Here is a 13,564-nt window from a genome sequence, read left to right on the forward strand (position 1 = left end):
TAGTATATATTAATATATATATATATATATAATATATATATATATAATATATCTAGTCAGCCACTCCAGTGTTTTCAATTATTGGGGCTGATTAAGTTAGTCAGAGCTGTGCTGAAAATTGTATGAGGTTACCAAACTTTATGTATGAGTACGAATTATAAGTAGGGCTGAACTATTTGACATATATACAGTATGCTGTATATATAGTACCATCACATTGGCTGTGCAACGTGTGGAACCAGTCAAAATAATAATAATACAGATAATTACTGCATTGTACAAGCTGCAGTAGATTTAGAACCTAATGACTGGTCTGAAAACACATACAATCTGAATGAAATAGGCTATAGACCTGAAATGTCATACCTCAACATGTCAAAGTAAAGTGACAGCTGAGCTGACACGATGTTAAGCCAATAGTTATACTGTTGATTTTTTTTTTTTTTTTTTTTTTAGACTAAAATAGCAAAATGTCATAGTTGAGGCTCTGTGGATGGCGATGCTTTATTATTTGTATCTACTTGTAAAACATATTCTGTGCCGAGAATACATGTGTAGGAGAACAAGAATAGTGTGTGTGTGTGTGTGTGTGTGTGTGTGTGTGTGTGTGTATGTGAGACCATAACACATGCAAGTCAATGAGCAGGAAATCACACCAGTCACAGTCACAGAAATATAGTTATAGTTTGGTATTATTTTAAGATTATTTCCAAACAAAAATAATTTGTTTTCTTTTTTTTTCTTTTTCTTTTTAGCATTGACATTTTCTCATGTCTCATTGGAGAGTCAAGGCTTTATTATGTTTTTTAGATAAAACCTACACCATTAACTGTGGACGTACATTTCTAAAGCTGTCTCCTCCTGCACTTTCTGTCATGTCCCATGATTTACTTTGAGCCAAAGGAACTGACTGCTCACCCTGCAGAGTGTCTACATTACCTTTCATACCTTGTAGCAGCAGTGTGATGGCAGACCTCCAGTCAATCATGTTGGAATTCTGTCTCATTCATTGTTATTTTCCTTGCAGATTTAGCCATCAATGTGCCTGATTTTGTGCAGAGAGCTGTGCGTGTGCATGTGTGTGTGTGGGTGTGGGTGTGTGTGTTTGAGGAGCGAGGTGCTGGTGGAAAGTGACACAGCTACAATAAACCCTGATTGTTTGAAGCAGATAGCTATTAGCCGGCAGAGGGTGGGAGCTATTATGGTGGAAATGAAGCATTGTTAAAGAAACATAAGACTTCCCTCAGTGGATGATAGCCTCCTGAAGGGGTCTCAGATTAGATCTCACAGGTGCACTTGGGAGGGGAGCGCTGATCATTACACTGGGAGAATTATAGCGGCTCATCAAATCTCCTCAGGAATGAATATTAAGTCTCATTACGAGGAGGATAGGGAGGGAGGGAGCCAATGATGTGAGCAATTTACAAGAATTGTTTGGGTTGTACTGCTTGGCATTTTAGTGTAACAGTACTAATGCACTGCTCTACACAACGAAGTGTTGAATGGAAATTCAGCTTTAGGAGATGGAATAACTTTGCTCTAGGGAGTGCAGAGCTGTGTGAGTGAATGTTCCTGTCTCCATCCAGAAGCATGAGACAGGTTCCCTCTGCCTCCATGTCAGAGTAAAGTACAGTGAAGCAGAGCCGTGAACAGAGAGAGATAAAGTGGGTGACTGAATTTTCTGCCTATGAAGTTATACTTTCTGCTGTCAGAATCACTGCAGCTTTGTGAAATAAAACTTAGTGACATGGTCTTGGAAGGCTGTCGTTTGGAACTCTGTCCTCTGAGTAAAGAAACAGGGTTGCTGGGCAGCACACAGTCATGTATCCACTCATAATGTACAGACGTGCACAGCTTCTGATGGCACGTAATTAGAACAAACACTACACATCAGCGAAGTAGAATAGAAATGTCTGGTCAGTCCTTCTAGTTTTGCACCTGAGAGCTGAAATCAACACTTAATCAGTAAAATACATTTTTGTACAATGCAGCATAATGTGTAACTCCACCTCATCACTTTTGCAACATTTGCAAAAAACCAAGGTTACCAACAAGGAAAAGTAGACTATTGTTGTTGTTGTTACATTTGGTGAAATTTCTTTTTTTCAAACTTTTGTTATTAAGTTCTATTCATTTTTCACAAATTTTGCAGGTTCACATAAAAATAATCTATGTGAATAACATAGCAGTAAATAATTAGTTAAAGCACAATAAAATAAACTGTCCTGCCTTTCAATGAATGAATTCATATCAATTATAATAGTTTCATATTTAATTGAATTATTTAATTCATTTTTTTGTTTGTTTATTTTTTGGTGAACATTCTCAAAACCTGCATGACAGTGTCTATATTTCTGTGCATCACAGCTGTAGGAGACAAAATGTGTGTATACAGTTTGTGTTGTTTATTTGTTTCAATCACACGTTTGTAGCTCACCTTTACTTCCGGTAATTGGCACAGGGGGTGTGGTCATTGTCTTACCTTATCTTTACCTGTACACTTGGTGATGGGTGTTTTGAACAAAGAGGGTGACAGGCTCTGATATATTCTGTTGACCGTGTCACTATTTATTATCACGTTTTCACTTCTTATTGTCTTAGCACTTAGCACAATTTCATATCACAAAGTTTTTTTTGTCGTTATGCCAGTTTAATTTGTTGTTAATATTTTGGTTAATAAACATCATAACTGATGACGTGGACTTTGGGTTTTCTTTTTGGACCATGCGTCACTATAGGAGCCTACTCAGCCTCTTAGCGGCTGTTTAAATGGAAAGTTGTTGCTGGATGATGTTACATAGTTCCAGGTTGCCTGTTCTAGCAGAGAGGATTTTGATTAATAATGCACAAGGACGCTTTTTTTTTAAAGATTTTTTTTTTGCCTTTATAAGCTTTTGTTACTGAAATTTCTGGAAAGCAATTCACTGACACAAAATAAGGATCTTGAGTCAATCAATTGGTCCTTAAAGGTTTTGTCATTTTATTCTTGCAAGAGGAACAGTTCTACAAATGCACAAGACAGTCTGCAGAAAATGTTCAGGGTGGGGCAGTCCCACGCTGATTCTTATACACTTCTAAGGAGTATTCGTCATTATTATGATTTACTTATCTAACTGTACCAGGTGGTTACAATGGAGTGTGCTCATCCCTATCAAACCTCACTAACAAGCTCTGCTGGACCGTGAGAACCAAGGTCAAGTTTATACATCAAAAAACTACTTCTTCAAACAACCTGCATAAATGAGAGAAAGATTTCTAAGTGCAAGTGAAACTAAACAAGATTATAAGGCACACAGTGTTATACTTCAAAAACTTTTTGAATATTACTGAGATCAAACATGGCTATATATGGTTATAAAAGAACACACAATCATGTAATATAAATTTTCCATTACACTTTTTTTCTGACAGCTGAAGAGTGACAGGAATGTGTGGGGAGAGAGATGGGGAACGACATGCAGGAGAGAGCCACAGGTCAGATTTGAACCTTGGGCTTCCGCAGCAAGGACTGAGCCTTTGTACATGGGGCGTCTGCTCTACCAACTGAGCTAAACACTGCCCCACACATAAGGACGCTTAAGCGACGTAGGCGCCCTTTTGTGTTAAAACTTTTAAAAGCATTTGTGATATTAGTGTTGTGATGCTCTTTGTCTTTTGGTTAAGCTAATATGTTTAAACGTCATTTGTTCTGCCTTAAACTTCTTTAAAAACAACAGATAATGAAATTAATGACAGCTGTTTTTATATGTTCAATGTTAGGGAGATTTTTCCCTCATTTGCATATTTCATGACCAACCACAGGGACTGAGAGAGTGCCTGTCCACCTATGTGTGTGTGTTCACTGTGTCACACTTTGCAGCTCTTCTATGCGCTTTAAGGGTTCAATTGTTGATTGTCATCTTCCATATATTTTAAAAGCATGTATCATTTTCTGTTCTGTTTCCAGTTTGTGTAGCTAAAAGATGTAATGTAATGTTAAGTTAAGACATTTAGTTTCAGTTTGGTAAAAACACAGTTGTGCCTCAAACTCACTGGCCATGTTGTAATGTAATGCACATGCCCTCTGTACAAAAGCCCCATCTGTTCCACCACTGAATTAAAGTTTTAAAGTTGAGATTTCTGTAACACAGAAACCTTCTTCCTCTTTCAGCCTCTGCCTCTGAGGATGGTCTTTCTATCACCCCAGGGGGCCCTCCAGAGAGTGGAGCCAGCCTGTACTCCACCACCCAGGATACGGGCAGAAGGCTCCCCGTGGTCACCACCGCCTCACCTGTCAATGTACCGAACCACCACCCCCTCTACAGCAATCCCCCCCAACACCGGCCCCTGTTCGGCCCACACAGTCAGCCAAACTACTTTGAAGACAGTGGGGGATCCAGCCCACACCCCAGCTCTCAGCCCACCTTCTCCACTTCACCAAACGGGACTCCACTGGGTAACGGTGATAAAAGGGCTTCAGATGAGAGCACTGAAAGCTCCAATATGCAAACAACCCTTGTAATGCACACATTAGCTGCCACTTCTCACCCTGACACCCCCGGTCCAGTCAGCAGTGCAGTGTTAAAGGATCTGGAGCATGCTGCCATCATTCCCTCTGCTGTTCCTGCTGCAAGAGAGGAAGATGAAGGGAGGCCAGATCAGCTTGGACCAAAGCAGGATGTGAGACCCGCAGGTGATGAAGAGGAGACAACCACCACCACCATCACCACCACCACCATCATCACTACCATGCAGAGTCCAAGTAAGAACACATTTCAGATATATCGCAGAAGAATTATATTCTTTATGATGATATGAGAAAAATTAGAGCTGAAAATATGATGTATTTAACAAAGTGCTGCAGTGAACATGCACATGTGTGTGCGTGTGTGTGCGTATGTGGGCTGAGAGGTGAGCCAGTTGTGATGTGTTGTGACTGGAGTCAGTCAGGGTTAGTCAGAAAGTAAAGTTTTATTTTATTGAAGTGATTCATTCTAATATGAAGATTGTATTCATGAATTCCTAACTCCTAATGGCATCAGACAAAGGACTCATCTCTGTACTTGTCCTGTTAGATCTTAGTGCTGCATTTGACACCATTGACCATCAAATTCTTTTACAGAGACTGGAACATCGAATTGGCATCAAAGGAACCGCCCTAAGCTGGTTTAAATCGTACTTTTTAGATCGATCTCAGTTTGTTCACGTCAATGATGAATCCTCCATGCAGACCAAAGTTTGTCATGGAGTACCACAAGGTTCTGTACTTGGACCACTTCTATTCAGTTTATATATGCTTCCTCTAGGGAACATTATTAGGAATCACTCTATCAATTTTCATTGTTATGCTGACGACACCCAATTATATTTATCGATCAAGCCTGATGCAAAAAATCAGTTAACTAAACTCCAAGCATGTCTTAGGGATATAAAAAGTTGGATGACCTACAATTTTTTGATGTTAAATTCAGACAAAACTGAAGTTCTTGTAATTGGACCCAAACACCTCAGAAACTCTCTTTCTAGAGACTTAGTTACTTTAGATGGGATCACCCTGGCCTCCAGCTCCACTGTAAAGAATCTTGGAGTTGTTTTTGATCAGGATTTGTCCTTTAACGTCCGCATAAAACAAATTTCGAGGACTGCATTCTTCCACTTACGTAACATCGCTAAAATCAGACGCATTGTCTCTCAGGCGGATGCAGAAAAACTAGTCCACGCATTTGTTACTTCAAGGCTGGACTATTGTAACTCTTTGTTATCAGGCTGCTCTAATAAGTCTCTTAGGACTTTGCAGTTAATTCAGAATGCTGCTGCGCGTGTTCTGACAGGAACCAAGATCAGAGATCACATCTCTCCCATTTTGGCTTCCTTGCATTGGCTACCTATTAAATCTAGAATAGAATTTAAAATTTCTTCTCCTTACTTACAAAGTCTCTCATGGTCAGGCACCATCACTATCTAAAGAGCTCCATAATACCTTACTACCCCTCTGAACACTGCGCTCTCAGGACGCTGGGTTCCTTGTCGTTCCTATAGTTTCCAAAAGTAGATTGGAGCCAGAGCTTTCAGCTATCCAGGCTCCTCTTTTGTGGAACAAACTCCTTTCTGGGTTCGGGAGGCAGACACGGTCAACACCTTTAAGGTAGACTTAAGACTTTCCTTTTTGATAAAGCCTATAGTTAGGCTGGCTCAGGTCATCCCTTAGTACGCTGCCATAGGATAGACGGCGGGGGACTCCACCGAGGGTTATGCCTAGCCAGGCACGGTATTGGTTGAAGAGCACACATCGCCCTACCGAAAACTCGCTCTCTCTCTCTCTCTCTCTCTCTCTCTCTCTCTCTCTCTCTCTCTCTCTCTCTCTCATCTCTCTCATCTACTCTCTCTCTATATTTTCTATACTCTATATATATATCTAATATATTTCTCTATATCCCCCTTCTCTATATATATCTCATTCTCTATATCTCTCCATATCTCTCATCTGATGGACAGTCTCATTAATGCATGTTACTAACCAAACTTCCCTGGAGTTTCTGTGCTCTGTCGTCCAGCAGGTTCTCGTGGATCGTGGCTGCTGCTGTGATCCTGCACGACGCCCACTACATATATTATTACTGTCATTATTACTACCATATCTATTACTGTAATCATTTTTATCATTCATTATAATTCATTGTCATTTTATCAGTCATTGTACAATATGTTTGTGTTGATTTGTCCTGTACACGTGACATCCATTGCACGTCTGTCCGTCCTGGGAGAGGGATCCCTCCTCTGTGGCTCTTCCTGAGGTTTCTTCCACCTTTTTTCCCTGTTAAAGGTTTTTTGTGGGCAAGTTTTTCCTCACTGGAACCGAGGGTCTAAGGACAGAGGGTGTCACTCCCTGTACAGATTGTAAAGCCCTCTGAGGCAAATGTACTTTGTGACTTTGGGCTATACAAATAAAATTGATTTGAATTGATTTGAATTCATTAATATGAGTTTATGAATGTGGATACATCAACATAGCTCCTTAATGATATTATTATAATATGTGAATTCATGGGGCTGCGATAAATCATCAGCTCAGATGAATATACTGTATTTTTGTTTCTAAATCCTGATTATATCTGGTTTGTACAAAATTAGCAATAATGTCAGTATTTTTTAAGACTACATCTCCAAGGTCCATTCACAGCATTTCCGTACAGAAAGTCTCAAGCAAGTCATGAGTCCCAGTTTTTAGTCAAATCAAGTTAAGCCAAATCCTAAGCTAAGACTAGTCATCTCATTAGTACCTGTCTAATGTTACACAGACACAACACTGACCAGATTCAGGGGGCTCTATTTACAGAATATGGCAGATATGGAATATAATATTCATAACTAAATCAAATCAAATCAATTTTATTTGTATAGCCCAAAGTCACAAAGTACATTTGCCTCTGAGGGCTTTACAGTCTGTACAGGGAGTGACACCCTCTGTCCTTAGACCCTCGGTTCCAGTGAGGAAAAACTTGCCCACAAAAAACCTTTAACAGGGAAACTATGTTTGCATTAGTGTATAGTGAACTGAAAATAAGCATCATGTTTTTGATACCTTAGAATGAGCCACTGTAGTTCCTCTGTCACGTGTCTCAAGTCAAATCATAAATCTTACAGTCCAAGTCAAGTAAAGTTTTATTCATTTTGTCAAGTCAAATTGCAAGTCATCAAAACAGTGACTCAAGTCGAAGTCAATCACCACGTCTCTGACGTACATGCTGAATCATAAATGTGTCATTTCATATGGCATTCTGTTAGATTGAGGGAATTTTTAATTTCTCACACTTTTAGAATTTTCACACAGGCTGTCTTTGGCCTCCAAGACTCAGTCATACGTTTGCCTTTTTCTCTGAGACAAATTAAATGAGACAGCAACATACCAGGTATTTGGTATGTTGCTCAATAGCATTAATTCAGTCCTTTATTTGATTAAATTTGTGTAATCATTTTTTTCTGACTGACTCCACAGCAGTCCTCTCAGATGTTTTTTTTCTTTTGCGTGCTACCATGCTATCTTCACACCCTCAACTAATATCTTCTCTATTTGCCTCTCTCACGATCACACAGCCGTGGGGCTGAAATAAATGACAACAGCCTCAGTGCATCACTAACCCTTAATCAAGAGGTCCAAGCAGGGACCACAGAACCCTGAGACTGTCACTCATGAAGAAAGAGGATGGAGAAGATAAATCTCAGGCTGGTGATTTCTTGGAGCAGCTTGATTAATCAGCTCATCTGTGTGCAGGGTGACTGCAGGTCAAAGCACAGACACACACAAAATCCCAGTGTAGCGCAGAGACAGGGGCGCAGGCTGAATGACAACAGTGTGTGCAGCAATAACACTGGAGTGGACACTCCCTGAGGTGAAGTGCTGAGGGGACGCAGACAGGATGTTCTTCTTCATAAGGAAGCACTTCAACAAAAGTTTACTTTAGCACAGAGAGAGGGAGGGATGAAGGTGGTGGAGCAGAAACCCCTGAAGGCCACTAGGAAATATTCTGTTCTCAGCTGTCCCATCAGAGGGCCAGACTGCTAAGAAAGGCAGCCAACATTCAAACAAAGGCAGATAGAATGTCTGCATGTGTGTTTATACCACTGTATATACTTATGCAACACTGATGTATACTGCTTCGCTCATCACTGGCTTCTCGAATAGCACATTTACATCGTGATGACATGTGATCTGTATCTGGATATCTGATCTGGATCAGAGCAAACTAATGTTAATGTCATAGTCAGATTAGAGTAGGAATCGCACTGGATTGGCTGGACCACATTTGCAGGTGGTCTGACCCGCAGTGTTATCAAATGTCAGCTGGGTGTAAATGGCATCTGCACAGGGTGACTACAAAAAATACACCTAACAAGGTAAAGGACGCATGTGTCCTCCTCTTCCTGCTGCACCAAAGCTGTCTGTCAAAAAGGTATGGACAAGCCGTCCTCTGCAGTGTCTTGAGGCACCACTACGACTGAGATGAGATTGATAACCAACAGAAAAGTCAGTTTTATATCTCTCAGTTCAGATAAAGAAATATAAATAGATAAATATCAGGATGGTACTACAGTCAACCACAATCTGGACCATCACTTGGATCAACTACTTTTTGTACCAGGGTGTCATTTTGGCCTGAATATAGTCCAACAAAGCTGTATATGAAATAACAGAATAAGATGTTTGTCAACACCTTCCAGAATGACACATAATCATCATTACAGCAGCTGCAATCATCATCAGGCTAGGGAACAGTCATGGTTTAAAGAAGCAGGTGAGACTGGTCTTAGTCTGGTCTCAGTTGCGTTTCAGGACGATTTCATTGTTGCCATGAATAATATGATGAGGAGGATAAAGCACCAGCACACAGCTGGCATGAGAGCGACTGAAGCTCCCGTAGATTAGTACATGACCGTGTAAAGTGTTGTGTTGGTAAACTGTTTGTCAATCTGGAATATGAATGTATGGATGGAGTGCCAGGCTGTGTGACCATGCTGCTGTTTGTCTCTGCAGTTCCCTGCCAGCTGAACATGACTGGGCCAGAAGGATACATAGAGGCTCCACCACAGTCCAGCTCTGCTTTTCACTCCACTATGGACTGCAGCTACATCATCACTGTCTATATGGGCTATGGAGTGGAGGTCCAGGTAAGAGCCAGACTAACAGCCATCTATCCAGCATAAACTTACTACTGCTGTACATTGTTTTTTTTTATTATATGTATGGAATGCTGGGTATTCTGACTTGGTTCATAGGACACCTTACAGGCTGTATCACAATTCAGCTAGTCTCCGCCAAAAGAGATAAATGTACCGCACAGTAAATCCAAAGTTGTCTTGTCATATGTTGTGTCTTGTTAGCTGCCGTCCTATCACTGGCCACTGGTAAGCCAGCACTGAGGAACAGCTGCTTTTGTTCAGTGTTGGAGAGTGTGTGTAGCCAGTGGTTTCACTGTGATGATGGGCTTTCTAGAGTGCTGTGTGCAGTTACCAGAGATACCTTGTTGTTATCAAGCTGGCTGCTTTTTAAACCACAATTTGTGAGCATTTAGAGCTATTCCCAGTCTTAAAACTCTCACACTGTCACTGGAGTCAGTAAGCACTGAATCCACCTTTTTGAGTTCATTCTACAAACCAACACTTTATTATCCTCTCAGTTGATTCTGGTCCAATTCTGTTATTTAGAGAGACTTTTTTGCCTTTTACTATGAATAAATCTGTCCTCTAAACAGTGGTTCCCAACCCCCAATGCATGGACTGGTACCGGGCCAAACAATATTCGCAAAAGGCTGCAAGAAAAGTTATTTAAATGTAACCAACAGACAACATGAAAAGTAATTAAATAATGGCAAATATTTATTAAGAACATGTGCTGACTGTGATGGTTTTGTCACCATCTGGTTTAGGCAGCAAAATTGCTAGAAAAAAAGATTACGGTCTAGGTTAAAATAACAAGTTTACATTGACTGTTAGTTTCACATGGGTGAAAGACAGCAGATTTCTGGCAAGAAGCCTTAGAATCAAACTTATCCCACATGTGTATAATGTGTATAATTCTTTGTTTGCCAAAAAGACACGATCCACCAAGGGCCTTTTTTTTGTCTGAACATGAAACAGATGACTACAGATTTTTACACAATTCGGAGAATCATGCCATAGAGCTACTCTGTAGGGGTCACTATTGAGTCATATATTCATACATCACCGCTTCTTACACATGTGCAGTTTCATGAGTATTTAAGAAGTTTGCAGCCCGCATTAAATTAAAATCGCTAATGCTCGATATACAAAGTTGTCTCTGGTACTGCACCTACCTACCTGAACACCCTTATACAGGCTTATGTTACCTCACGACCGTTGCAGTCCTCCAATGTACGACGCCTGGCTCTGCCACCCATTCCAAGGCAATCCAGACTTTTTTCGTTTGTTGTTCCCTGTTGGTAGAATGCACTACCAGTTCCTAGCAGAGCAGGGGCACCCCTCTCTACCTTTAAAAACCTCCTGAAGACCTCCAGCTCTTCAGAGAGGACCTTCTGTCCTAGTACTACCTACAACTGGAGATGAGAAAGCTACCCCTTTAACTTCATTGTCTTTGCACTTATTGTTGCACTAACGCTTTCTTATCGCACTGTACCTTGATTGTTCCCTTCTCTGTAAGTCGTTTTGGATAAAAGTGTCTGCTAAATGAATAAATGTAAACGTAAATGTACACGTGACATCCATTGCACGTCTGTCCGTCCTGGGAGAGGGATCCCTCCTCTGTGGCTCTTCCTGAGGTTTCTTCCACCTTTTTTCCCTGTTAAAGGTTTTTGTGGGCAAGTTTTTTCTCACTGGAACTGAGGGTCTAAGGACAGAGGGTGTCACTCCCTGTACAGATTGCCCTCTGAGGCAAATGTACTTTGTGACTTTGGGCTATACAAATAAAATTGATTTGATTTGATTTGATTTGAAATGTTTTGTTCCCCCAAAATGTGATTCATTACAATCAATGATAAGGAATGAATCTTCTGACTGTGGGAGTGTGATCTCCATGATTTAGTGACTATAGGCCTATAAGCATATAATTGGATTGTCTTTCTTGCAAGGTGACATGCTGACATAACAATCAATAGTGTGTGTGTTCCAGGGCTTAGTTTTGTATTTATAGAAAGACTATGACGTCCCTGTGTATGTAATAACAATGGACCCACATCCAACATCCATTTGCCCAAATCATCGTCCTGTTTAAACAGTTAAAACACTAAGCATGGTGTTGCCTATTATCAGATGGATGGCTTCAATTAGCATTTAAAAATTTTCATCAACAATACCTCTCCAGAGGTCTGTGGGCCAACAGTGCAGAGATATACAGCTTACAGAGCAGCTGCTCAGGAGGGACTGGAAACCAATTCATCTTTCAAAAACACAGTTCCATTATGTCACACTGCCGTCTGCCATGTGTTTTGATTTTGAAAGAGGATTTCACCAGAAATATGACTGCGATGTCCTGAAAGAAGAAAACTGCTTTCATAGACCAGCTTATTGTGTTTGCTCACATGCATGACAAGAGGAAAAGGCTTTGGATTAGTCATTAAGTCATTTTTCACATCCTTTACAGAAACTAAACCAATGAGAAAGCACGCTAACATAAAAACAGGGTTATTTGCTTGTATGAACATAAAGTACTGTTCAACAACACATTCAGGATTAAAACACATTTAAGAGACTTGACTCTACCAGCGTCATTTCATAGAAGTGCTCCATACATCTGTAGTGTGTTGAAATTAGATTTTTCATCAGAACTCAATGCTTGAACAGATGCATGAATTCTTTCCATATTCTGATGGTAAGACTGCTAAGTGTGGGCTTCAGTGGTTCAGATAATGGTGTGAGCCAAGTGAAACTGCTTGGTCCTCTAATGGAGAGATTCTCAACAGAACAACGAAGCTGCAACCCAGCACCAGTCAGGATAGTGCTGGCTGCATATATGCACACTCACTCTCTCGCCCATTCCATCACACTTTCTGTTTCTTCCCCTCTTTCTCTTTGTCTCTTCCTTGTGCTTTTGGCAGTCCTGACACATTCATCACAATATTACACTGCAAAAACACTCAGCCAGCTGAGCAGAGCTTCCTCTTTAGAGTGGAATTAAATAAATAAATGTATTTTATCTGAATATATGAATTTTTTTTTTCATACCTGTTCGCTGTCAAAGTCTATCTTCTGTTAGAACCAAGTGTGATGTTGAAACGTGGAGCCTCCTGTCGATGTTCGAATCGACTTCCAGGTAAACTTCTAGTGTCTAGTGAACAATGTGGAGAACACTTATTCAGACAGACATTAGTTCTATTTATAGAAGAGTTTCCAAGTGTTACATATTTAAGGTAATTATGTCTTAATGTATTTATTTGCACTAACTGCACATTTTGCTGATTTAGCTTTTATGATAACATAAAAGCTAAATCCAGACACAATGTAATTTTATAATAATTCAAGTAGAGATGTCAGTCAGAGCATTGAACCATCAGTAAAACCACATGGGAAGAGAGCATATGTGTTCATTTGACTCCTTCATGGTGGTTAAGTGGCCAATAACCATGCTGCATAATTTCCCTCTGGACTTTAGCTCTGTCACAGTAGAGGACTCCATTTATATTTAGGCTAAGTGGCTATGACTTTCCTGTCTACCTGTGCTCTTATTCTACCCTGTCAAAGGTTTAGTTCTGGGAAAACCCAGGTCTGTTTTAGCTCAGTGTCTTTCTGTGAAGTTAATTTTCACCAAATCTCCACCCTTAGTCTCTGCTAGCTATGTAGTTGCCCACACTGTTTATGGACCTCAGTTAGTGAAGACTTCAGCATCCTAAACATGGTCCATGTCAATTCTAACACAGATCAAATCTGTAATGTTAAAATACTAAGCTTGGCAGACTGGTGGTGGAGGAGCTGAGACGAATCACAATGTTTTTTACCTTACCATAACAAAGTACTTATTTTAACCCAAATTATTTTTCCTCAACCTCATCGGATCATTTTGTGTCTAAACATCCCCAAACCTTAACAGCACTAAACTAAACCAGCACTGGTTGTC

General features: G+C 40.3%; 1 protein-coding gene across 3 annotated transcripts in view; it reads left to right on the forward strand.

Moving 5' to 3' along the window:
* Positions 1 to 13,564, forward strand: part of sez6b (seizure related 6 homolog b) — a 187,969-nt gene that overhangs the window by 62,757 nt on the left and 111,648 nt on the right. For all 3 annotated transcript variants that reach the window (XR_002042048.2, XM_019260688.2, XM_019260687.2), the window contains exons 2-3: positions 4,151 to 4,741; positions 9,512 to 9,645. Coding sequence is in view for 2 of the 3 variants with exons in the window: in XM_019260688.2 (XP_019116233.2) it covers positions 4,151 to 4,741; positions 9,512 to 9,645 (725 nt within the window). In the remaining variant the exon portion in view is untranslated. The remainder of the gene's footprint in view (positions 1 to 4,150; positions 4,742 to 9,511; positions 9,646 to 13,564) is intronic.

Source organism: Larimichthys crocea, chromosome VII, assembly GCF_000972845.2.
Source record: "Larimichthys crocea isolate SSNF chromosome VII, L_crocea_2.0, whole genome shotgun sequence".
NCBI classification, from domain to species: domain Eukaryota; kingdom Metazoa; phylum Chordata; class Actinopteri; family Sciaenidae; genus Larimichthys; species Larimichthys crocea.